The 26954-nt window shown below is 40.7% G+C and overlaps 1 protein-coding gene across 4 annotated transcripts in view; it reads left to right on the plus strand.

Annotated features, from left to right (window-relative positions):
• Positions 1-26954, plus strand: part of cadm2a (cell adhesion molecule 2a) — a 181191-nt gene that overhangs the window by 114473 nt on the left and 39764 nt on the right. For 3 of the 4 annotated variants that reach the window (XM_077504955.1, XM_077504953.1, XM_077504956.1), the window contains 2 exons: positions 12492-12518; positions 20273-20422. In XM_077504955.1, coding sequence (XP_077361081.1) covers positions 12494-12518; positions 20273-20422 — 175 coding nt within the window. In that variant the 5' untranslated portion in view covers positions 12492-12493. The remainder of the gene's footprint in view (positions 1-12491; positions 12519-20272; positions 20423-26954) is intronic. The other variant, XM_077504954.1, reaches the window with a different exon arrangement.

Consider the following 26954-nt stretch of genomic DNA (forward strand, 5'->3'; position numbering starts at 1 on the left):
TTGCATGGACTCATCAGATTCATTTTGTTTAATCAGCAGTATTTCTACTGGTTGCTGGTTGAATAGGGAAAGATGATTACTGATAGAGATGTGAGTTTTGAGTGTATAAATCTGAATAAAGTTTTTTACTTTTTACTTTTCCTATGGACATAGATGTAGACTGGGTTTCTTTTAGATTGCCACCTTCACACGACAGTGTTTTATCTTGCGGGAAAACACTTTGTTTACCGGCTGGATTACTGTGAATAACACAAATGTGATTTAGGGGGAGAGAGCAAAAGAACAGCAGCCAAAGGAGCTGCTGGTTGTCAAAGCAAACGATCCTTGCTTGAGCCCTGGTTGAGCTGCTTGTTTGCTTGAACTCCCAAAGGAAATCTGTGTTTGTAGCTTCATTAGGAAGACCGTATCGCATTCACATTTTTGGTCTGTGTGTTTCGTAGACCAGTGACTACAGTTAGTTATTTTATGTTTATATTTGGACATCAGATCAGGAGGATAGCAGGACTTTGAAAGGGCTTCGACTGATTGGGGGTGAGGGGGTGCCGTGCACTGGAATGTGTGTTAATGAGCATGCATGCATGAACATGCATAAATGAGGTATGAATGTGTACAGATTGAAATGGTGCTTTGCTGGAAGTCCCCTGGTACGGAGGGCAAAAAATTCCAAAAGATATAAATAAAATAATAAATAAATAAATGCAAGTGAAATTAAAAACAGACCTAAAAATATCATTTAAAAAAATCAATATAAAAAACTAGACTAAGTTAAATTTCTGGAGAAATTGCATGGGAATGCTGAAAGCTGAATGCTAAGATTTTGAATGCATGTGGAATGCTTATGAATTAAATTGAGAGATAAATTATGACCTCCTGGTTACTGGATAATGTACTTTACCAACTGTGCCATTGAGCAGTATCAGACACCTGGTAATGATGGTAAGTTATATGTATGGAAGTGGGTGTGGAAAGTAATATTAAGAAGTTCATTGTCTTTCCCATTGAAAATGAATGGGGAAAAAGTTGATATTAAATGTTACACAAGTGCGAATACTGTAAGTAATGTGGAATCAGATGATATATACCCTGGGAGACGTGAATTTTTGAAATTTGAACAGTGTAAATTGGAAGTATTATGTGGGAGTTGTTAGGCGGCAAAAACGGGTGGAGAATAAAAATCACAATAACGTGGGAATGCTTCAGCATTCCCACAATAAACATAAATTGAAATAAAAACAGCAACGAGGCTTGCCTCTTGTTCCTGTTTTGATTGTTAAGTTGGGTAACAAAATAGAAAAACCTTTGGGCAAAGTGTTTTATGCCCCTGTCAACATGCAGCAAAGGCACTTGATGCCATAACTAGAATGGCGTATAAAGGTGATGGTTTGAATATGTGCGCTAAGAGGCGCTGGCCTTGACTCGAAGCACTAACAATCACAGTGTGCTTGCTCCGTGTGATGCCAAACGCTCCCTAGAGGCAGAGGTCACCTGTCAGCTCCCCCATTGAGACACACTGAACACATTGCCAATTTAGCGCCATTCTCGCCTTTGTAATGCAGCATGGCACCTGCCCGCCTTTGTTCGCTGACCTTTGAATAATTCAAGCCGGCAAAATGCTATGACACATTTTTGATCAAAAGGCACGATCAAGAGGAGGCGGGGCCTTCCGGGCGGGTTACGTGTTTTATGTCACGGGCGATGAACGGTTTCTGCGGTTTATAAACACTGTCAGTCCCGTGAGGAGAGTTTTTCATTGTAAGCCTGAAATGATTACGTAATTTTATTGTATTTTTTTGTGTATAAGTACAGTGGCGCTTTGACTTACAGCTTGTCACACAATTTACTTGTAAATCAAATAATTTTATTTTCTTTATCGAAATGATTTGAAATGCCATTAATCAATTGCTGCCCAAATAGAAATTTCACAATTTTTTTTAAATGGTTTTAACTTGTATCAAAAAAATCATAAAACATTCTAAAAGAAAATGTAAATGAATATGTTGATTTGATCAAATGTAATTGCTGTTCGTACTGTAGTATTCATGTTGATGTGTGACTTTAAGCAACGTGGCTCCGTAATTTGTGATTTCTTCATGATTTCTCCTTCGATTACTTTTTGAGTTGTGGCCGCCAGCAGCTTTTTGCAAGTGTTCTATTTTTATATTTCTGTTTTTTGCGGGCATTGTGGCTCTCCGTTCCCACATGTGAGGATACCACAGTAGCTTGATTGCATAATTTCTTACAGATTAACCCTAGGGATGTTTTTTTCACACAGACAGATACCTCAACTCTGGAATAGTCACCGATATCAATATAAAAAGTACTGATACCACTAGTACTTTTGATATTGTTGCTGTCCTGTGAAAAACACGTCCATTTATGTATTTTTAACATTTTTGCGATGTCTGCATTTAGTTTCATCCCATAAACATAAAAAAATGACAAAAACAGAACAGCGACGATATGTAAAATTTCCCTAAAACAATGACATGTAATTTTAAAGAAAGTCCTATAAAGCCCAATGTAGCATTTTCCTTAAAATTCTATGAAATCAATCACAGTTTTCTATTCTTCTAATTTCTAGTTCCTGATCGTAAAACAACCACAAGAGGATCTTGATATTGACTTGTTTTGGGCTAGTACATGGACCAGTTACATTACGTTTTTATGGAATTTGCCATATAGGTGTAGATTAAGAGTTTGGTACGTCACACTCCAGGAGTAAAAATTCAATTGACTTAAGCCTCCCTTTACCAGAGAGGAACAAAGAAAAAACAAAAATTAGATTTGCGCTCTATTGAATAGCATTGTGGTGATATGCCGGTCTGACCAACTGAACCATAAATGTTGCAAAGATGAAGTGATTTTCTGTCAGTGAAATGGAATATAATTTAATATTTGGTTTATGGTAGGAGCCTCGCCAGAAGGAATGAGATCATTCATTGGCCTGGCCTTTGAATGATACCTCACATCTTATCCTAGAGGAAGTTGACCTCTACACAGGGTTAAAAAAAAAGGAAGATTGTATTATCTGTTAAGTTTTCCTGTCCCCTCGCCCTCTGATGAATGGCGGCAGATTATAGGTTGGTGACCATCCGCCTTTTGCTTCAAAGCTTTGTTTCCAGGAATGCTTTTGTTAAGCCCGGAGGCATCCATCACAATAGAAGTTCACCTTTTAAACTATTCATTTGAAGAAGCAGTGGAAACAGAAAGCATTTGCTGAGTTATGGGCTCTACCTGCACTGTACATCATCCTCCACCAGCACCTGTTTGACAGTGTGTGTGCTCATGTGTGTGCGTGTTTTTGGTGCGTACGGCATCCTGCTGCAATTCCTATTAGACTACTCTTGTTAGGGTGATTCATGATTTCGATATCCCTCAGGGTTTTTGTAGAAATGGAAATGTGCTTCTCAAGCTGAGGGGGAATCTGGAGTCAGGCCGTAAGGCAGCATTTTTATGAGCTGTCTGCGTGTGTATACGTGTGTGTGTGGATCTGTTGATTTTTGCTGTTGCACTGTATTTTTTATTTTTTTTTTATATTTTAATTAAATGAAAACTGTCTTAAAGATTTCTAGGTTTATCCTCATTGTTTGGGCTGTCCTTAACGGCACGACGTTAGTGCTCAAGATTTATTGTTTCGTCTTGCTCTATCCTTTGTGCCTTGACTATGTAGCTATTGGAGAAGCTTCTCTCCAGTGTTATCTTGTACATTATACAGAAAGTCAATGTCAAAGCTGATACGAAGTTTGCAGGTCTGTAAGTCTGCCCTTACAAAGGAGAAAGTCAGACGGATATCAATTTAACAATGTTTATTATTGTGGTCTAGAACTGCACTGTATCATACTGAGTGACGTGTTTCTAACGTTAACTTAGCACCAAGGGGCCTATTCACTAAAGGTTTGCGTCGTCTTTGCACAGCGCTAACCGGTAAAAATGGAGCAATCCGGGAGCGCCTAATTCACGAAACACGCACAGATGGGGAAATCCCTCACTAAGTGCGCTGCCAACCAGATTGTGCCACGGTGCGCCGGTGTTATTTGCATACATTTGACGCAAAAATATGCCCATCTCAATGCAAATGAGACTCATTGATATACAGCGTCTAATTCACTAACACCAGCGCAAATAGCAACATGGAGTTTGCATGACGCAAATAACGTTTTTGGAAAGCATGTATTAACCTGTTCCAACCTCGATCCCGGGATCGTGACAGCAGTGCATGCCATTAGCGGCACAACATGCACGGCTGATCACGCAGAGAGAAGAAAGAGAGAGAGAGAGGGGGAAATTTTTCTGTGTTGGTTTAGGACACATAACGTAACCCGGGCTGATCGGAAATGGCGGGGAAGCATTTTACGATCATTTTTACGTGCCAGATGCATACTGTATGCCCACGCAAACCTCTGAAAATATATTTTTCGAAACGATCGCACCAATAATTTGTACTTTATGAATGAAAGACGTCGTTGTCATCCTCTCTGCTCTGTACAGCTTAATGGCGCTATAAATGCTTACTCTCGGTCCAACCTCACTTTCTGATAATGTCATCTTTCTCACAACTGTTATTATAACAGTCATGTTCTTGGTGCAAATCCATTGCCATGTGTGGTAAATCAGGTGCAAATTTGCTCCAAGCTGTCAGTTTTGTGGGCATGTTTGCGCCGGTATATGATTAGAGCAACATCCTTAGTGAATAGGTGGGTAACTGGGCGCAGACTGTTGTGGTGCAATATTTTGCGCTATTACCGGACACAACACATTCTTAGTGAATATATACCTAAGTGTCTTAATGATGGAACTCTGCAGTAAGTCGAGAGGATCGACTACACTAACACCAAATGCTTTGCTCATGAAATGTCGCAGCAATTACACGAAAATCAACATTTTGAAGGAAAAATCATTTGCAAAACCTTTGCAAAACGACTTCTTTAACATTAAGCATACAAACATCAAAAGGACCCCAGGAAATGTACTATAAATTGACTGCAGAGATGATTTAAAAGATCTCCCCCCTTCCTGACATTTTCATGCATTCTCTGCATAGGGGAATTATGCTGAATTAATTTTCCAACCACCCAGACCAAAGAAATATATGGCACATTACAAAGACTAATGTTATATACCTGCAAATTTCCCTCAAGGAGAATCCATTGTAAAGCAATTTGCATGTCTGCTTGACAGGAGAAATTTCAAGGAAATTGACTTGTTCTTTTACAAAGTAATTCTCTGGGAAACATAATCGAGCGCATAAAATATATCCTGTGGATTTTATCTATTTATCAAAATTCACAGTTTTTACACACAAGACTGAATAAAACCTTAATTAATCACCATAGTTTGCAATAAGTTTTATTTTGAAAATCATGTGCATGCTCCTGTGCCTTTGTACAACTGTCAACCCTCTCATCTCGGTCATGTGCCATAGCAAAAAAGGAAGCCCACAAGCTAGCAAAAAAATGAGTAAACGTCTCAGGAGAGCTTCTTCGGAAAGGAGAAAAGGCCAAATGATGAGACGTAAAAAGAAAAGTCGACAACTTCCAAGAAAAGAAAGCTGCAAGAGATGTTATCAGCAGTCCTCCTTAAAATACGCTTTTATTGCTGCAGGTGACACGCACGGAGCCCGCTCTGCGTAATATGCAGAGAAAGGCTCGCAAATGAGACAATGAAAGCTTCAAAAGTGCTTCGGCACATGGCACACCGCATTAAAAGCTTGCCTGGATACAACACAAGACAGAAGATTGAGAAAAAACAAAACACTCACCATTACTTGCTTCTATTTGTAGCATTCGACAAACGAAGTCGAGCGAATATGGTGACCGGTGCGTGTATATTCTGTCATGTAGAGAATCTATAGCTGGAAAGGCCAGATTGCGTGTCGTCATTCACACATGCAGGCTTTGCAGCGTCATCGCTACAGATGCCAACACACGTCTGTCCTCTACGGGGCAAACCACGCCTCACCTACGTGCGTGCTAATGATTTTAAGGAGTGTAAATGAAAATATATTAAGTGACAAAACAAACAGATGTGTACCCCCCGTAATGTGAGGGAACAATGATGCAGTCGACGGATTTAATAAAGCAGGCAGTATGTTGGCAATAAGCTGTGTTAAGTAAGCTTGATTCCATCTATTAACACAGTTTACCATCGTCTTTATTGCTCCGAGATGAATTGCAGCCGTTAGCGTAAACTGGGCTAAATAAGACGCATTCCCCCCGTATTTATTCCGAGCTGTTGTAAGACTAACAAGAAATAAAGTAATCACAAGTTTATGAACGACTCGTTGGAAATGTGACGCTGCATATATTGGCCTCGTTATTTTTAACGGTTGTGCGTATGAATACGTTGTACAGCCAAATTCTCTGGGGATAATAATGTGGTGGAATACTGGTTGCAAAACTGCTTGTGTATGAGGCAGCGCAGTAAGTAGGAAACGCAGATGCTCCCATACTAAAGATAGCGCTCCATCCTGACACTATGTCCACCCATGCACTCCTCACTAATTTCACCTGGTTGAGAGAAATTCGACAAAATGTAGCGAACCATCACAGACTGAGACCTTTTCTCAATGCTGATGGACAAACATTGATGATGATGTTGTATGAATGCAGACATTAGTATGGTTGGTGCCTCCCTTGTGCTGCATAGTAAGCCTACCAGGCTTTGACTCAGCTCTACTCTCCTTGGTATCCACTAAGGGTGTCACGATTTCGATTTTTTATCGAAATCGATCGAAATTACGTCACGATTTCGAGCATCGAAATAGAAGAGAGGACACACGATTCGATGCCCCCCCCCGCGCCCGCCGCCACCGCCACCGCCACCTCCCAGGAAAGCAAATGAGACGCAGCCATTCAGCTACTAGCTAACGGCACTTGTTAGCTGACTTCTCCTGCAGTCATGATGGCAAGCGCGGACAGACACAGCAATGGTGCTTCAAGCCGCTCCCGCTTCTCTCGTCACCAGTTTGGAAACATTTTGCGTTCCCGGTGAGTTATGTCGACAACGTTCACGTTGTCGATAAAAAGACCACAGTTGCAAGATATGCTATGTGCGCGTACTGTACTCGGCCACGGTGTTACGCCCGGCTCGTCAAGGGGAAGGGAAGTAACACAATAACAGAAAATATAGAGTAGATAAACACGGGTCGACTTTAACATCTGAGTAGTTTTAATTGAAATTTCAGGCAGGGGTTTGACAAGGGAGTGAAAGTGGAAGGTGAACAAATAATAACCGCATTTGACAGAACTGACAGAACGGAGGAGAAACAATAACTAATAGGGGTATAATACACGGATACACAATAGCGTCGCGCTGGCACAGTCGTCCAATCGGAGTGTCGCGCTGGCACAGTCGTCCAATCGGAGTGTCGCGCTGGCACAGTCGTCCAATCGGAGTGTCGCGCTGGCACAGTCCTCCAATCAGAGTGTCGCGCTGGCGCATTCAAACTGAATGGCCCGAGCCGCCAGCCGTAACAACGGGAAACACGACAAACATGACGGGACATTTACGCAGGCATCACAAAGATTTAGATTTATCAAATTCAACTAGAAGTGGGAAAACAACGGTCCAACCAACTATTTCATCCTCATTTACAGTGAAACTTCCACACACTTCAGCTCGCGCGAAACGCCAGATCCATAGGTCTATTTATAGCAGCAGACCTGCAGCCTTGGAAAACGCTGGATTCAAACATTTAATTAGTGTACTTGAACCACGCTACAGTATGCCCAGCAACTGTAAATGTTGGGATATAGTTTGTTCAGGCTGTATTTGTTCCATGACTTTGGATACAATATATTTTTTGTTGTTGTTGCACATTGCACATTATTTTAAGAGGAACGCACAGCACACTGTTGTAACCAAAAACAGTCAATAGATGGCAGGCACCCACTGTGACTTTTTGTTTTTGTTTTTTTATTTTTTATTTTACACTTCAGTAAGAACAAGACGGTTAACTTTATATTGTAAATAAATTCTTTGAATTTGATCATTCCTGCCTAATGTCAATTATCATATATTACATAAATTTACACAAAAATAATATGGAAATTGCATCACCTATATGTAGCCGATCTTTTGAAATAAGATTTACTGTACAATGAATAGAACCAATGATCATAGACTAGCCTTAGCCTACAGAAGCATATGCCTCTGTGTTATAAAGTGGGGGAGCGGAGAAAAAAAAAAAAAAAAAAAAAAAAAAAAAATCGAAAAAAAATCGAAAAAAAAATCGAATCGTGACCCCAAAATCGAAATTTAAATCGAATCGTGGAGTTGGCGAATCGTGACACCCCTAGTATCCACCTTAAAATAGTACCACGGAGAACTGTAAAAGTGTGTTGAAAGCGTCACCAGATTAGTCACCTGTATTTGTTTTCCGTCGTGTAGCTAATGCTAACGTTTTTAATCAAATGTTTCAGTCAGCTCGACCAGTGAGTCACGCCACACTTGTAGTGTCGTTAAGAACATTGGTACATTGTAGTACCTGTTAACCAAAATATAAAAATTAAAACTTGAATAGCAAGTCACATTGAGCCAAGTAGATGCAGTGAAGTGGAAAAGGTGCTTTCATGCTTGTCCATGATTACATAATCGCTGTTTGGCACACGTGTATTCGTGGACTTTTTTTCCTGAATATATATACATTTTTTTATTTTTTTTTATTTTTGTGGTTAGGGTTTTGTATATGCTAGCTCCAATATTGGTTGGCAAGACCCGTTGGACTTTTTTTTTAAAGGTAGTTTATTTCACTCCCAGCCATTTTTACTGAAGCAATCCCCTTCGCTCCCGGCTGTGTTACTGGATTTTGACTGCCCACAGAATATTGTGGTCTATTGCTATAAAACCATAGACACTACCAAAAGAAAGATTAAAGTCTCTTCTTTCATCAAGGAAAAAAACCCAATATATTTGTATCTGTTCCTGTTTTGCAGCAATTGGCATTAGAATATAGCTAGGTTTTGTCAATATTCACATTCCTCGTGAAAACACTGGCAAAAAGAGTTTGTTGCAACATGGCCCTGGTGGATGTCTTATGCTTTGCTGCCACCTGCTGGCCGTTTTTGTAACAACTACCATTGCTTTAAGCGACCTCTTCAGGTCAGAGGCTGCATCAAATCCTTCTGTATGCTCTAACATTAAAAAAGAAAAAAAAAACATACAAAACGTGTGAATAAATTTTTGGGACCAAGGCAATATTTAAAATAGAACGTTTGTATACGATTTTGGGATCCAATGAGTTAATAAATGAACAATAACTCTTGAGACTTTTATGCTGATAGCCTGACACGCTTTGGTTCCATTATCTACTGCATCTGGTCAGTCACTGGACCATTTGGCCCTAATTCAAGTGGACTGTAACAAGTGAAAGTACAAACAAATTCATGTACCTGCCCCTTTAATTGGATTCGATTGGCATGCGTGTGACTTGACAAGGAAAAGAGAAATCCTGATCACTACCAAACAGTCGACGATCTTCCAACTTTTTGCCTGATTCACATCACAACAAACCAGCAAACCACGATAAAGTAGATTTTGGTGCTGCCCCATAGTGCAAATATCCTATCAGATTGCTCTGATGTCATCACTAACTGCTTCCCATCTCCGGGAGGCATATTTTCATATTATCTGGGTCTTGCTATGATATGTTGTGAGGTAATAACCAACGTTATTGTGTTTCCTTTGTCACACTGCGATTTGACTGCAGGGCTAACCTGCCTCCTTGTAAGAAAATCCGTAGGAGGAGAGCAAGATTGAGCCAAAAAAAAAAAAAAAAAAACTAAATAGTGCTCAGATATAAAAAGGCAGTTGTGACAAGACTGTCAAATGAACGCTGGTCCTCCCAGGAGACCTTTACCCTCAGGGAGCGCTGTGATCACCGCAGCGCCTTGTGTACGTGGATGTGAGTCGCGGCAGGTGGCGCCTGTATGAAGTATCACGCAGTTTATTTATGACAGCTCCCCTGCTGACGCACGGAGACTGAAAACAAGCTGCTCACACGTCTGAGCATCACGGTTGTGACACCAGACACTCACTCTCTCCACCTGCTCTCCAAGCACACGCGCGTTTTGTTTGCTCATAATGTTAGCCTTGAGCCACACTGACCAAAGTGTTTGATTGCAAGGGTGCATTTGTGTTCATACCAATACAGTGATGCAATAAGGTACGACTTTAATTCATTCCGTGATGGCTACTGTTGTAGAGCGAAACACTTGCCTCTCAAGTCATCGTTCCCCATTGAAATGAATGGAAATGCCATTAATTCGTTTCAGGCTTCGCAAAAAAAAAAAAATCTATTTACTGAATAGAGGAAATTAGTATGTAAAGAACTGAAGTGCATCAAAATGCATTGCAGCGCCTTCTTGTAACTTGGCCAGTAGGGGGCAGTATAACAAAGTTATACAAAGGTGAATAAAGAGAAGTTTCACAACTACTGTTCGTGACTCAGGCCTTACTTGTAGATTTTTCACTGTTTATAGCAAGTCTTGGTCCCTAAACTCCATGACCACTTTAAGTTTTAGCCCGTAGACATTAAATACCTCGTTACATTTTAGGTACCCTTATGAAGGGCCGGTGAATGGGTTTTCACTAATGAGACAAACCACATTTTCACTTCCAAAAAATCAGAAAATTTTCAACAGGCAGATTTTGGTTTTACACAGCACAAAATCTTACATTTTATGTCAATCGGAGCAGGTGTTTGGATGCTATATACAGCCAAATGTTGACATTTGGTGCAAAAAGGGGCGTGGCAACCTTCCTTTGAACCTTTATATCTCGGGAACTACTGGGTTCACTTCACTCAACAGTGCTTGTTGGAAAGGGAATCCAACAAGGGTTCCAAATATGTGATTATATATAAGATTGGTCCATATTTTAGTAACCTTTTGACCCTTTATATCATGTAAAACATTCAGAGATGTTTTTTCCACCCTCAATTTCGGCAGCCCATAGCTCCCAAGCCCCTGCTTCAATCAACCTGAAATTTGAGATTTAGCGTTTTGCTATCACTATCAAAAAGTGCACCAAGTTTCATTCAAATCGAAATGCACTGGGTGATTTGGTCCACTCCCTATTGTTGCCTGCAGGTGTAATTCAAAATACATTATTGGAGTCCTCGGTTTACGACTGTCCCGCATTATGATGTTTTAAGGTCAATAACAGCGAGCATCATAAAAAGTGTCATCACGTAGCACAACTATGCACTTGTAGTTAAGCCATATTTATATGTTTTTCATCCAATTCTTGAGTATTTATGGTGAAAGGTGTTTTCCAAACAAATATTGAGCATCTTTATGACTGATGTAGCTTTGTAGTCGACTACGGCACATAACGTCGCCGCCGTAGGAACTGAAGTCTGACGTAAGCCGAGGACTCCTCGATAGCCAAATTGTAAATCCTAACTTGTAGTGCATTGCGTCCAATCAGGAGCATGGCACAACTTGTAATAGGCGGCCATTACATTCAATCTGCACATGGCATGTGAAAATGGAGGACTGAAAGAGAGCAAAATGAAAAGTGTCTACAATATCAGCTTCCCGGGACTTGTGGAACTGTTGTGCCGGTTGCTTAGTAACTGTAATACTCCCAGATACAACTGCAGAGTGCACCGCAAGTAAGCCTTCCTACATTTTACGTAACCCCCCCCTACCTTGTTGCCTTCTTGCTGTAATTTCACTCAAAAGCAGCTTTTTGCGTAATCTAGCAATAGATGATTGATGTCCTTAATTTGACTCTTTCCTTTCCGTGATGGAAGCAAAAGGAGTCGGCTAATTTGAAACCAACAAATGCTGCTTGATATAAAGAAAAGTTTTTTTTTGTTTTTCTTAAATACATTTGAGGTTTTCAGCCTCACTGGAGGCATTCTGATAGATCTATCAATTGGGCAAAGCCACTTGTATAAAACATAAGAGTCATTCCCTCTGGATACACGCACATAAATAGACAATATGTTGTTTGTTTCACTCGCCGCAGTCTCTGAGGAGATGCTTGCTTCTGTCCTCTCTTGTGGTTCTGTCTTATTTTGGAGAAGGGTTGGGGGGGGGGCACATATGCATTTCAGCGAGCCGCTTGTCAGGCTGCCTCATGTCATAACTTATTTCTTCTCGGAGGACGGTCCTGTCTGGGCCTTTCGCGACTGATTACACCGCTGTCAGTCAGCAGCGGGTGTGAACCTTCAGCGGCGCTTGCATGGATGATTGCTCGGATGACACGCAACGCTGACTCATCAATGACGGCAGCGCTACAGGATAGCCAGATTGCAAGATGCCCACGTTGCGGTGGATTTATTTAAAGTGGCCGCGTCGTGAACTCGGTTTTGAGGGACTTTGGATAAAGCCGTTCTTCATACATCTCATTTAGAGACACGCTGTTGTTCCAACAGTTGTCTAATCATGTATTCTGTCTTTGTCCCTTTTTCTTGTGTTTTTTCCCCTCCTTCCTTCCTCTCGCTGTCTGTTCAACCCCCCGTTTTGTCTTCTTGTGGACACCAGTGATGGCTTCCAAAGGCAAAGTCCGAGGTGAGTGGTGGCCATGTGTAGATTAGCTCCATTTAGGGTTAGAATGACATATGCGGCTTGTTCGACTTGTTTCCAACAAGCAGTGCCGTTCATGTTGGTATGCATATTTCCATTGTAAAGGGACCCCAAGTCTCCAATCTATACTGTCCCACATTTCATTACCTTTTTTATTTGGGTCACAGCGGTCCACTTGGGTTTGCTTGTTGAAAGTGAAGCTAGACACTCTGTCATCCATTCCTTTTTCCATGTTACAATAGGAGCCATTAAAATAGCAGACTGAAATGATTCGGTAAGTTTCAAAAATTAGGTTAAGTAGTTTCTTTATACAAATAGTGTGAAATTAACTGGCTAAATGGTAGTAATCCACAAAAAAACCTGACATCTCACGACATGCTCTGTGTGGCCACTATGTAGAGATGATTTTCTTCCAATTGGAACGTTGAATTGTGCCTAATAATTTTTTAACTCGTTGATAAGTAGAGGTCTCTCCTTCTAAATCCTCTCCCAATTCATGGCTGATAAGAACAGCCTTTTTGTGTGAAGTCATGGAAAGGTTCGCTAGCCTTCTAATAGAGCTGATTATCTGCTCCCGTAAAACATTCCCTATACAATATCGGAATCTATATTTTAAGCCAAAGTGCTTTGAGCAGGTAAAGAGTTTCCTTCATACATTTAACCTTCTCCATTCCCTTCTGCCATCATCACATTAGCATCACCACCTATACTGTAAATGCAAGCTCATTACTTTTCACCATGCCTGATACCTTTGTCCTCCTGGGTTGGAGTTTTTTCAACCATTTACAGTATCCACAGGCCAGAATTTGACAAATGTAACATATCATTGCTATTAGATGGCTGTCATTTTCTGCTTTAAGAAATCCATCCCACTTCAATTAGGGCGACAGATGTTATGGAATTGAAAGTCAAGCTCACGTCTCCCTTTGGTTTCTCTTGTCATTTGATTATTTTGTGATGCATGATGAGTGTTTGTTTTCGTAAAAAGAAAAAAAAAATGCTTTGCCTCACAGGATCCCCTACAGTTTTGAAGTCGCCTGCTTTCAAAACCTTCAATAAAACTCAACAATGGGAAAATCTACATTTGTTCATCAAAGAGCCAAGCCTGTGCATAGATTACTGATGTCTAAATTATATATATATAATGTGTAGCTACTAATTTTAAAAGGGATGGCACATCATTTAAAGAACACGTTATGATGGTTTTCTCAAACGTTGCACTCAAGTGCCAAATGAGATCTTCAGTGTCAATCAAGCAAAGTTGCAAACCCTTACCATATACTCCCCCCCAAATCCATCTGCCACAGCAATCTAAAGGATGAGAGGTGCTTCGAAGAGGAGCCTTCTCATCTCGCAGTGAAAGTTTTCCCTTTGGGACACGGCAAATTTCTTCAGATCACTCCTAAATGAGCAGAATCTGCCAACATATCAACACACATTAAATAATCACACTACCTTGTGTTGATTCAAGCAATTTGGGAGTTTTCGGTTGACGATGGTGGGTGATTAGTCTGATTTCCCTCGTGAACATTACCGGAGATTCAGAGATTCATCTCCCAGAGTGCATTGCTTTTCGTGACAAAAAAAAGAAACAATTTCTCCTCTGTATCACCTCCAGAAGAAATTTTGAACTGCAATACCCCATTTCTACCTGATTCCGTTGACCTTATGCTTTTATGACATTTAATTTACAAAACCAATTAAGGCAGAAAGCGTGTGAACGGTTGCTAATGCTGCTTTGAAGGCCTCTCAGCTGAGGAGGGCGCTGAGAGGAACACTGTCCTCAGAGAATGGAAATAGTGGCAAATGAGTTATTTTTCTGGTGGAAATGACGAGGGATGGGCATAAGTGATCGATTCTGTGTGTCTTAAATTGTAAGAACATATGACAATATTTTGCATCATGTGCTTTTTATCTAGTGTAACACAAAAGTTTCAAATAATAAATATATTCACGATTACCACAAACTAATATTTTCAAATAACAAGACAGCATAAATAAAGATGCAGAAATGCATGCTTACATTTGAGCCTGCTACTTCTCTATACATTTTCCATGTGGAAGACAACAGTGTGTTCCAATTTAGTTCCATTTTAAAGCCATTCGTTGTATGCCCTTGGTCACCTTGAACATCTTCCACTTCGGTTTTTATCTTTGCCCTTTAAATTGCTGGCCTTGAATGAAGGGCAAATTATATCAATTTCCAGTATAGAGGGCCGTGGCTGTCCTGCTTTGTGTTTTATTTCAACACCAAAAGATCAATTGATAGAAATGTCGTTTAATTTTGTGTCTACTTAAGAAAGAAAAAAAAAACAAACCTCTTTGGTTCTTTTGACATTTTTTTTGTGCCACGTAAGCTGACAATTTAAGTTGGGAGAACATTCCTCACAGGGAACAACACATCGTGCTGACCTTATTAAAGTGATGCAGCCCTCTTCATCAGGGCCACGGCTGTGAATGGTTCTCTATTATGCTGCCCGCCTCTTGTCAAAATGACACAGGTCATTGTTAAAATAAAATACTGCAAGTCAGTAAGGGTGGGAATATTTGCTTGAATCTACGTCCTACTGTTTTGTTTTGTTTTTTAAGCTCAAGTTGTACAGTACCGTAAAAAAAAAAAAAAAATTGAATTTGCCTTCTTCCCTTCCTGATATTTTTTTGGTCAGTACCAGACTGCATGACCCAAGAGTGCACAAATTGATGACCTGATGTTTTGGTAGACACAGAATTCATTCTATATTCATGCTACATTAAATACAGCAAATAGTCCAGGCCCTGGAAAGGCAAAGCAGCCCTAGACCATGAAAATACCATCAGTAGGGTAAACTATTGTTGATGTTTTTTTGTTTTTGGTGAAATACTGATATTTTTGTTGGATGCTTGCTACACAAATTAAAATTATCATATCAGAATAATAAAAAAAATAAAAAAAAGTTCAGCTTCACTCCCAAAAGCCTTCACAATAGCTTCGGAAAATTTTCATTCACTTTGTGTCTCATTTGTTCTTTAAAGTGTTTGGATCATAGACTGATGTTTTTGTTTTACCTTTTACACTACTTTATTATCTATGGCGGTAATCAGGTCTAGCTATTGCTAGTGAAATTAAACTTGGCTTTTCAAAAACTATGGTTATCAGTTAACTCGTGATTGAACAAGAAATATTCCTTTTTCACAAAGGGAAACAACACCAGCACTAAAGCAAGAGCATTTCTTCTCTACTTTGTGTGTAAAAAATGTGTTGGGATGCTTTTAGTGGTATCGTAAATATGTTTACTTTGGTAACACTAACAATTAATAACAATAACGTGCAATTTACATGTCACAGTGGATTCTGGTGGCTCATTATTGATGCCACGGTGTAATGGCATCTGTGGTTGATTTACAGACACAAAGTGTGATGCATGTGAAAGTGGGAGAAGAAAGGGAAAATAGGTTGTAGTAATAAATTGTAACTCAATTTGTATTGCTATCATAGTTATCAGAACATGTTTCTCTCTTACCAACAAATGGTTCTACCAACTGTCAGAGTGTGCCTGACAGTTCTTGTTTTTATATATATATTTTTTGATGGAATAACCACAGGCGTGATGATCTTTAGATATCCTTATGTTCTTTCCATTCCACTGCATTTCTTCAACTTTGCCACAAATGTCCTTTTGTCTCAAGGATGAACTGATTAGATTTAGTGGTCAACGTATTTTTTGACCCCCACATTCATCAGGTACTTTGTTCAAATTTGGCACCAGCTGCTGTTGGAGATTCGCGGTCAAGGTCAGCGGGAACTCACAAAAATGTTTTTTGGCAATATCTCAAACACATACACGGACTCTGACTTCAGCCCACTGTGTAATAGGAAATGTGCGCTTTTTCTCGAAAAGGTCAAACTTACCATTTGCAAATGTATACCGGGGTCGTTTTTATAACGTTTTCCAATCTCAGAACGTAATCAACATTTTGGAATGGAAATTTATCAAGAGATTTGTGGTCTCGATCAGTGGCGATTTTAATTTATAGTCATTTAAAAGGCAAGCGTTCTGACCAAAAACAGTACTCTGCCTTGATCCATTTTTCCGCGGTTATACATCATAGTTGTACAGCTCAGTTGAGCTCCAGTCCTGACATAAAGGTCAGCGGCTCCAGGCTGTCCGTCTGTCTGGCTGCACTTCTCCGCTTCTTCACTGCCTCCTGAATGCCTAAATAAGGAAAGTTAGAAGACTCTTGCTTGAAAGGTCACGCCGCAACACAGAACGGAAGCATGTACAATTCTCTCGTATGACTTATTAGTTGTCCGCTAGTTTGCTTTTCATTCAGCACTCAGGCATTGTTCCCATTTAAAAAAAAAAAAAAAAAAAAAAAAAAATCTTGATGAAGTATTGACACGGTGTGCAGTGGTTTGGCTGTAATGAGTGGTTGTGAGGCACAAGTCCAAATGATTGCCGGGAAGCTCTGCGGCCAGCTTTGATTGTTCGGCGAACATGCGCTCTTAATGCTTGAGTGAGGAAATGGATGTTGATGAGTGAGTGCTTCCATTTTAACATTCGAGTCAGCTGTAGTGGGGTTAAAACATTGGAGAGGGGGAGAAAAAAAAAATTCCATTTGATCCGGGACAATGTTAACCTTCAGTGCTCCATCCGGAACAATGTAGTTCTAGCTAAGTGAAGGGAAGCTAATTTCCCTGTTGCATCACTCGTTAATGTCATGCAGATGAGGAAGCTGTTGACCTGCTTCAGCCTTGGCATGTCATTCAGATTGCGAGGGCAATTAAACTCATCCCCCCCCCCCCCCCCCCCCCCCCACTATTCCCACCCCGTGCTCTTCACAAGCACAATGGAGAGCAAGCGCGTCGGTAAGGATCAAGATAAACGCAAAGGAGCTGGGAGGATATGAAAATAAGAGACAAAGAATGTGGAAATGCAGCCTTCGGGGATCAACTCCGAGAGGAAATGAGCGACAGAGCCAGGGATGGGGCGAGCGAGGGAATTGAGCGGCGTGCGTGTGAACTGGAAAAGAAAGTAGGGGAAAGCTCCGAGTTGAAGAGAAGATCTAAATTTAGACATGGAAATCAGGGGAGAGCAGCTGCCGTTCTTTTCCTCAGGAGATACATTTAAATCAGGTCCGGGTGGCCAGAAGGGAGGACCGAAGAAGCTCCTCCACTGGTCAATTAAGCGCACAGAGGACTTCATTGTTCTAATAGAACCGTCATGGCGGCCCCTTTGGCCCTTTCAGTCCCAGTGGACTATTCAAGCAGTGGATGTCTTTGGGCATCCTCCTTGTGCAACAACTTGTTGCTTTAGGGTGGAAAAAAACAGATTGTTTTTAATAAGGAATGTGGGCCATTTCTATTCAAGGTCTTTTCTAGGTTGTAGTCCACCTTTGAAGGCATATTTAGCCCTCCGCCAAGGCTTTGACTTGTAATGTAGAATTTATCGCAGGAATTTTCATTTCTGGGTATTTTCATTTGGCATTCGCAAACTGATCCCGAAGGCACTGTGATGTCATTTTCAGCAAGTGGCAGTACACGGTAAAATGGCCTCCCCCTCATATTCCACAAACACAATATTAATCTGAATACCACATTTAAACGAGTGGAATGTGTTATTTTTTTTTAAGATAAAATGTTTTACTTAACTTCGCCTTTCACACAGGTGTACACAGTAAATAGCAAAGTATATTTATTTCAGTAGTTGAATCCAACAAGTGAAACTCATACTTAAATTCACTACAACAGCTTTATAGTTCATGACTTTATGTAATGATTTATTTGAATGTGATTATATTGGTTAAATCTAACAACTAACGAAAATACACTACACATTCTGGAGAAATTTCAATTAATGTTGGGCGAGTACCGATAGTAGGTATCAGTATCAGGTCAATGCCCAGCCTTATTTCAAGGTATCGGTACTCGCGATCACGTGCCTGTTTTATAATCAGCAAGTAGAAATTAAAAGGATAGAAAATTGCCATTCATTTCAAGCAATTTTAAGGAAAAATGTTACATATATAAGGATTTCTTTACAATTATATTGTTTATGTCAGTCTGAAAAAAAGTGGTATCGAACATGCCTAATTTGAATATTTAATAAGAAACAAAATATTTTTATGATAGGTTGGCATAGGCGTTGTGAAAAGGATTTTCTGTATCTGCCCACACCACTATTTCAATAACTATTTTTCGTAAATGTTGTGTCATAGAATACCTGACTGCATAGAGGAAATTGTACGCAAGCCAACAAAGCCATGGAAATAAAAGCACAGACAGATTTTGAAACTATTTTTCCCATAGGAAATAATCGGAGCCGCAATAATCCGTTCTGGGCTCCAAAATACCAACATAATAAAAACTTTATTAACTGCACAGGCATTTTTTTTAGGAGGCATTTGTCGTACAAGTGTAAAAAGCAAAACTTGAGTTGCATCTTTAATGATGAATGACTTAAAGTGTAAAAACTACTGTATAAGTCCAATTTTCGGCTACTCCAGCCACCTGTGACTACAGCACAGACCCTTCCTCAAACATCATCTGCGAGAGCCGTCAATGTAGAAGGTTGGACTATTAACTTCCCCTTTGTGGCCAGAGCACAGCAAATAAAATCTATCCCACTGGGCTGAAGTGTATGTATGGGCAGCCCATCGGCGCAAGTTGGGGGTGAAAATGAGGCAAAAAGTAAGTGATGGGCAGAGTGGAAGCAATAAAGAGCGCAAGGACAGCGGCGAGGAGCTGGTAAATCACAGGGCCGAGCACGCCTCATGCAAAAGTGGCATGAATAAAACATATTTCTCTCCTCCCAAAGCTGCGATCCATTTGCCTCCTCCTCGTCTCGCCTCTCTATCTCTTCCGTGCATGATTAACCTTGGGAGGCCTTAATCAACGCTGGAAATGACCCGTGCTCTTTGACTTCGCCTTCACCTCCTCCCAACAATCTCCCACTTCAGCTCCGGGCGCAAGCTCCATTTGTGCGTTTGTTTATCACACCTGGGCTGTCAATTCAAGGATCGGAGGACTCGGAATCACTTTGGTTTTTAATGTGCCATTTTTGCAAAGATATTCCTCATTTCTATCCCCTATATGTGTGTTTTTTTTTCTTTATGATCCTCTCCTGGGGGAGTTAAGATGAGAGTTAAGTCAGGGATGAATAATCTTCCTAACCTAAGCCTTTATTCACACAGCCTTTAAAGCCCGTCCTCTGGGGATGGGAACAGGGATAGATTTATGGTTATTTTTATTTACTTGTACCCTCACATGGAATACATCACAACACAACACATATAGGAGCAGCACAGTGGGTGAGTGGTTAGCTCATCTGCCTCACAGCTCTTGGTTTGAACCCGGGCTGCGCTGCGGGCTTCCTCCCACATTCCAAAAATCCGGGCCAAAATTTCCCATATGAGCGCTGTCCGTTGTGCTGAAACCCCGCAGCCTCTCTCCATGGTGCTGAAAGCTTGACTTTGCAGTTCCAGTGTTACCTTGTCTCTGTGTTTTTGTCATAGCGCCACCCACACATGCACGAAGGTCCCCCGGGAGCAGCTTTTAATTTGTTTTTCTCCGTGTAGCGAGCTTTCAGGGTCGCCGCCGCAGGCTAAATGCAACCCGTCGTCCCCTGTGCGGAAGTCTCGTTTCCTTGCGCGCCAAAATGCGTTTTTCATATGGACCCCCACCCTTTAGCGTGTTCAACCTATTTACACCTATTTAAGAAATGAAGTCTCATCTCATGTCTTCTATTGTCTATGTGTGGCAGGCATCAGCGGTCAGCATCCTCTGGTTCAAAATGTCACCGTGACAGAGGGCGGCACGGCCAATATGACGTGCCGCGTGGAGTACAACGACAACACCTCCCTCCAGTGGTCCAACCCGGCACAGCAAACTCTCTTCTTCGGTGACAAGAAAGGTGAGTTGACTCAGTTCAGTAAACACAGATTTGATTTCATGTGGAATGATTTGACTTTTTTTTTTTTTTTCTATCCATATTCTGTAGCGTTAGGTGACCTTGGGTGAAAGGCTGTTCACACCTAGGATTGGTCGCCAGCCAATCTCAGATGAACAAGCATTCATATTTACAAAAATTGGACAGTTTAGAGCACAGGTGTCAAACATAAGGCCCAGGGGCCAGATCTGGCCACCCACATGTTTTTATGTGGCCCGCAAATCCTGTGACTATTTCATGTGTCTTGCTAAAATTGATTCCGTATTTGTAAATCATCTTCACTCTGCATTTGTATGTTCCCAAATGCATTTTTAAAACTGACATCTGATTTCAAGAGTAGGGGGATGTGGACATAGTCTTACTGCAAATAGCACAAATATTCAAGTCATTATCGCCGCTCCCAAAAAGGCAAATAATTATACCTATCATAACACAAGATGGCGGCAAAGCGCTACTTTTGTATTAGACAGGGTGTTGTCTGTATCAATAAAGCTTGTCACCTCACTTCAATATTGTTCCTTGGCAACAAGACAGCACCAAAATAATACTATAATATGTGACATTTTGCAAAAAATGAGGCTTTTACCAATTTTACTGTCAAACTAGACATAAAACAAAGACAATTTCACATTGTGTATGTCAATCAAAATTATAAATTCGCTTTAGATGTCGCAGTTTAGCTTAATGCTAACAAACTATGCAAAGTGTCATCGTCAGGCTAATGAATAGCATCAGTGTTGTGGCATTAGAACTGTTTAACATGACAAGGATTTAAATTCAAATAATGCAGCAAGCAACCCATGCAGACAGACTTGCAGAATATTCTTTATCCTCTTCATGTAGACTTTAGCCATATGTCGTTATTTACTGCCCCCTGGTGGCCAAGGTTCGCAAAACCAGAATTATGAAATGAACAACACTGGGAAAAAAAATTACATCCAGTTTCGACAGTTTGTTAAACAGTGCCTAAACTGTGGAAAAACCAAATTGTTCCCAGTTAGATTTCATGTTCTTACTCATAACAGCAATCATCATCGTGCATTAAAGTATAAGCTAAGTGTGGGAGTCCTCCCTTTATTTCCCTGAACTCTTTCAACTTTTGACTGTCAATGTGTTTGTGACAAGTTAAACAAATGAGCTTCATTTGCCCACTCAAGTTGGTAGACACCCAAAGGGCGTTCTTCCATTAGTGTCTGACCCCGTCACAGTCCCACAATATACCCTTCAAAAGCCCAAATTAACCTTCGCACAACTCGAGTGTTTGAAATGCATGAAAACACAAGTGGGCGTGGTACAAAGCCGCCAGTGCTTTAATAGCTAATAAGTAGAAAAGGTTTATTTCTGACCTTTTACACTCTCTTCAGTTAAGTCCCCGTAAAGAGGATTCATGGATGTTATTTTGTAGGTTCAAGTCTGCTGACTGATTGCGCGCCGCGGCGTCTCTCGCCACCATTAGTGGAGTGTAATAGAGTATGAATCACACTCTCTTGTAAGTGTCCGGATTAAGCACGTATGGGATTTACACTTCTTCCATTATCCCTTCTCTCTGCCCACTGGCTCACTTGTCGGCGTGTGCGCGTTTGTGTACGTCTGCACTTTTTTTTTTTTTTTTTCGTCCCGGCGACTCTGCACGCACAAGCAAATTTCCGAGCGGTTCCGTCAGAGCGGCCGTAAAAAGCAGCCCTGAACATCAAATTCAACAGTTGATGTGCTCTGCAGGTTATTCCATATCGCACCGGGGGGGTTGAGCTCGGGGGTGTATTCCGTGGCATTTCCAATGCAGAGCTGTGCCAGATTGGAAATGAAAAAGCACCCGAAGACTCTCCTATTATCAGCAGAGCTACTACTGAGACTCCGGAATTGCACGGCAGCTTTTTTTTTTTTTTTCCGGGGGTTTTTGCCGGGTGTGTGTTTGTGTGTGTGGGGGGTGGGGTGGTTTGTCTTTCTCGACGTGGCATTTCACATGCACATGCTGATGGGCGCGCTGAGATGCTGAGTGTTTCCAAAGTGCCACTGGCAGTCTAAGAAGATGTCTGAGCTGCAAACGGCTGTGAGCGCAGTCGCTCGCAGATTAATGTTGCTTCTGCCTGCTGGGAGGAAGATGAGGATTAGGAGCAGGCACACTTTTGCTCAAACACACAACCCCGGTGTGGCTTTTTGGATATACTTAACTTAGTTGCACTTTTTTGTCCATTAGGAATGGGGCATTCTTTCGGCGTATTTATAATTGGCACAATTTGAAGATTTCTAACAGCACCGATGTCGATCATAGTTTTCATAGACACACTGCAAACCAAATACATAACATTTTATTTCCATATATTGAAACATGAAGCTAATTTAAAGGGGCTGTCTGCCGGATTCACTCAGGAAAATGCACTTTTTAAATACAGGATGTACACACTTTAACTTTCTCAGTCTACACATCTGTGTTTTTGTTAATCTTTTGTGGTAATTTCGTCCTAAACCCCCACCTTCCCAGCCTGTATTTTGCCATTTTGTGTTTGTTTTGTAAACAGCGGGCCGTTTCAGTGGAGAGACAGTGTTTACAACCCTCAAGCCAATCGCAGAGCGGGGGGGGGGTGGCGTGTCGCAAACGGGGCCGGGCGAACATGTCAGCTGCGTGACGTCAGTCCCACGGCAATTTGAAAGCACGCACGGATTGTTTTTTTCTTCTGTGAGTGAGTGAGTAAAAAAAAAAAAAATCGTAGACCTTGAACCTGCAACCTTCTGGTCTCACCGGACTTACACTGTGAGACTTTAGAAGCTAAGCTGAAGTTATACTTTGCGCCAAAGTCTAAACCAGATATAAAAAAAACTCTCCGAAACATTTCCATGGTGAAAAACATTTTTTCCCATGGCAGAGGTCATGTGAGAATAGCTTGAATGGTTCTCACCTTGTATTGAAAAAGATAAGTTGCATCAGCAGAAGACCATACTTAGTGTCTTTCCTGTCAGCCAAGGACAGGAAATTGAGCATCCTATTCACACAGACTCCACTCACCAAAATTGGACAAGTTTGAAAACATATTTCCTAGTCTGGTGAGGCTCAATTTGTGCTTGGATGCTTGGAGAAGAATCTGGTATGGAGTAAGTGATGTGGTAATAGTTTGGCTGACAAATACATCTTTTTTTTTTCTTTCTTTGTGTCACATTTTGGACCCATTTGTACCAATTGTGAGTGGTTCAGAGGCAACAGTCCACCATCTCTATTTGACTACTGTGATCCATCTTGTAGTGGCAAATTCTCATCACAAAACAAAGGGACAAAAAAGCCTGTTTTTATGTTTTTTCCTTGTTTCAACCAAACACGTTTCTGACCAAAAAGCAGAGATTTGTTTTAAGTTAACATTTGAAGCCTATCAGTGAATTTGACATGGATTTTATAACATCTCAAAATGTAAAAGAATAAAAATGAGCCTTTGATGGCAAAATAATTATGGCTTGAAGACCATCTGTTTTTTCCCCAATTACTAAACAGTGACTACTAAAGTTTTCATCCTTTCTATGTCAGATACATCCTGAGAGTGTAGCTAAAGCAGTTTTTCCTAATACAGCTAATAAACAAACCATCAGAAAGCCAATATTTAAAAAAAAAACTGTTTGTTTTTCTTCAAAATAAGATAATCAGTAGAAAATCACAGAGATAATTGAGATTAGAAGCAATTGTGAGGACATATCAAACAAAGTGACCTTGAAATCAGACGCGAGGTTGGTCTTTAGTCAACGACCAATGACAAAGATTGTCACGCGCTTCCTCCATTAAAGTCAGCCGCCCGCCATATATTGCTTTCTTAAAGGCAGACGTTGCGACGAACGCCTCCGCACGTCCTGTGAGCCTTCGCCGTCGCCGTTGTTTTTTAATGTCACGGCTGACGATCACCGAAGACACTCAGACGGATGCGAGAAGACTCCTCTTGTCACTCGTCCTTGCTGAACGCTTGGGCGACTGCAAAGGGTTGTTTGAATTTCAAATAAGTCATTGGCACAAAAGTAGGCACTTTGTCCTCCCCATCACGACACCACTGAGGGACTTAATCTGCGCCTCGGCAGCAAGAGAGAGATGAGCACCGGGCAAGAGGGATTCTCCCTTTTATACCACTCAAAAGAGGCCAATATCCTTTTACAAATTGCCCTTTTGGTTTCGTGAAACTCAGGACTTGATAATAGCTTCAGTTCGCGGAAGGCGACATTTTTGTATGATCCATAATTACAATATCTTCATTGCTCCCACAGCATAGAAACCAATGTATAATTACTTTTCCAGGAACTATTTGCAGGCATCTTCTGCACTCTCATTGTGTATGTATGAGCGCTGTCAAAGGGAGAACATTAAGACCGTATATTCCGTATGTCATTCACTATCCCCTTTCTTTCCTTCCAAAACATTTTATAATTGCATTTTCAATTTGAAGTGTCTTCCCCTTGATACATTGCTTGTCATTTGGATTGACCAGCCTTCAAAGCAATGTTAAATTACCTTGTGTTGATAATTAGTAGAGCAGAACCTATTCAGACTCCTTGTACACTTTAATGTACTGTGCTCAAATCAGGGCTGCTCTTTTCTTCTTCGGGAACTGTGTCCAGTTCAGATTGATGTTAAACCAAATACACAAGGACAACATTTACAGTCACAAAATATCAATGTTGGACACAGATTCACTAAATCTGTCACGTGAGCTGCGGAATTTGTACCCAAAAGCAAGATAAGACATAACTGAAAAACGGAGTCTGAATACAAAAATACAAAGTAACAACAAGGAGCAGGACTGGATGAAGACACAAAAATACAAAGTAACAAAAGGGAGCAGGCATGGATGAGGAACACAAAAATACAAAGTAACAACAAAGAGCAGGACTGGATGTAGAACACAAATAATACAAAGTAAACCACAGAGAGCAGCACTGGGTGTAGAGCACAAAAATACAAAGTAACAACAGAGAGCAGGGCTGGATAAGAGCACAAAAATAAAAAGTAACCACAGAGAACAGAGCTTAATGACGAACACAAAAAAAAATATACTAAATAACCACAGAGTGCCAAATGTCACAACAAAGTCAGTGTTTTCCAACTTAACATTATCAAACAAAAAGAGTAGATAATCTGATGAATATATGGAATAATTTGTCAAAGAATCATTATCCTGGAGCAAAATGTAGTGCAATACTCAGCTGAAAATGACACAGGTGCTGTTGATTCACTACAAAAAAAAAAAAAAAAATTAAATACATTCACTCACACAAACACACACATACAAACATGGTCTCCTGGGTAGGGAATCGAACCCACGCGGCCTGCATTGAAGGCAAACGATGGTGCCCACTCCGCCACCCAGACCCCCCACGCCCCCCGCCAAAAAAAAAAAAAAGTTTGATAAGCACTTTTTTGAGACTGACTTCAAGTGTCACTTTCCCCACCAAAAAAAAACGCATCCCCACCAAAAAAAAATTGCCCTTGAATAATCAATTTGATTTGCACCGGGGACATCTGCCGACTGATTGAATCTGGTCGAACATTAAGATTAGCGTTACAGGTGAGCAGCTAAGGGCCAAGTGCTCGTTTTAATGTGCTGAATATGAAACTGGTGTGGCTGGCCCAAATCAATTTTGCTTGTGTTGGTGTACGAGTGTCTTTATTTTACAAGCCACCCGTGCACATACATGTGTGTTGTGTGCCAAATCTCTCCAGCGCGCAGCCATGGAAGCTTTGAAGCATTCCCAGTATCTGTGCCTGAGCAATTTAGGGAATTGGCTTGTGAAAGTTTTCCAAAAGTAAAAACGAACAACAAAATCCCAAGATGTATTTTTTATGATTAAAAAAAAAGATGACAAAACATTATTTTTTCTTCCTCAATCTTAATAGAAAAGGTAACTTTGGAGACGGCTGCCTTTTTCTTTTCTTTTTTATTGCTTTTTTTGAAGCATCCTTTCATATCAGGCCAAAGATTAAAGTGTTCTCTTTGATCGAAAGAAAAAAAATCCTTGCCTGTAAATCATAAATCTCTTAAGATCCTTAACAAGTCCCCTTTCTCCAAGACAAGGACCATAAAACACGACGAAGGTGGGGGAAAGAGGAAAAAAGGAAAAGGGATGTGGGCCTCTGTGGGATAAAGGCGAGGAATTAAGGAGGCATTTTATGGGAGCTTTCAGACACAGTTATCACCTGTGAAAGACACAGACAAACTTTTTCTTTGACCTTCAACAACCTGCCGCCGTGTTTTCCGCCTGCCACCTGTGTGCACGTCTTTATGTTCCATCATATTCAGCTTTTATCACACAAAAGCCTTTTTCTTGCACTTTTATATTTGTATCGCAATTAAGAGAGCTCTGCTTCTCTTCCGTTTCGCCAGCAGTGAAAAGGAGTTTAGGATCCAACCACTTAGGCTTTGCAAGGTGTGGAGAAAAATACCTGAGGCCAACAAAAATTAATTAGCTTTTACTTAAAGGCCCACACATCTTCCGGGAGAAATGTCAGCAACTCAAGCACACATTTAAT

This window comes from Festucalex cinctus, chromosome 18, assembly GCF_051991245.1.
Source record: "Festucalex cinctus isolate MCC-2025b chromosome 18, RoL_Fcin_1.0, whole genome shotgun sequence".
Taxonomy (NCBI): domain Eukaryota; kingdom Metazoa; phylum Chordata; class Actinopteri; order Syngnathiformes; family Syngnathidae; genus Festucalex; species Festucalex cinctus.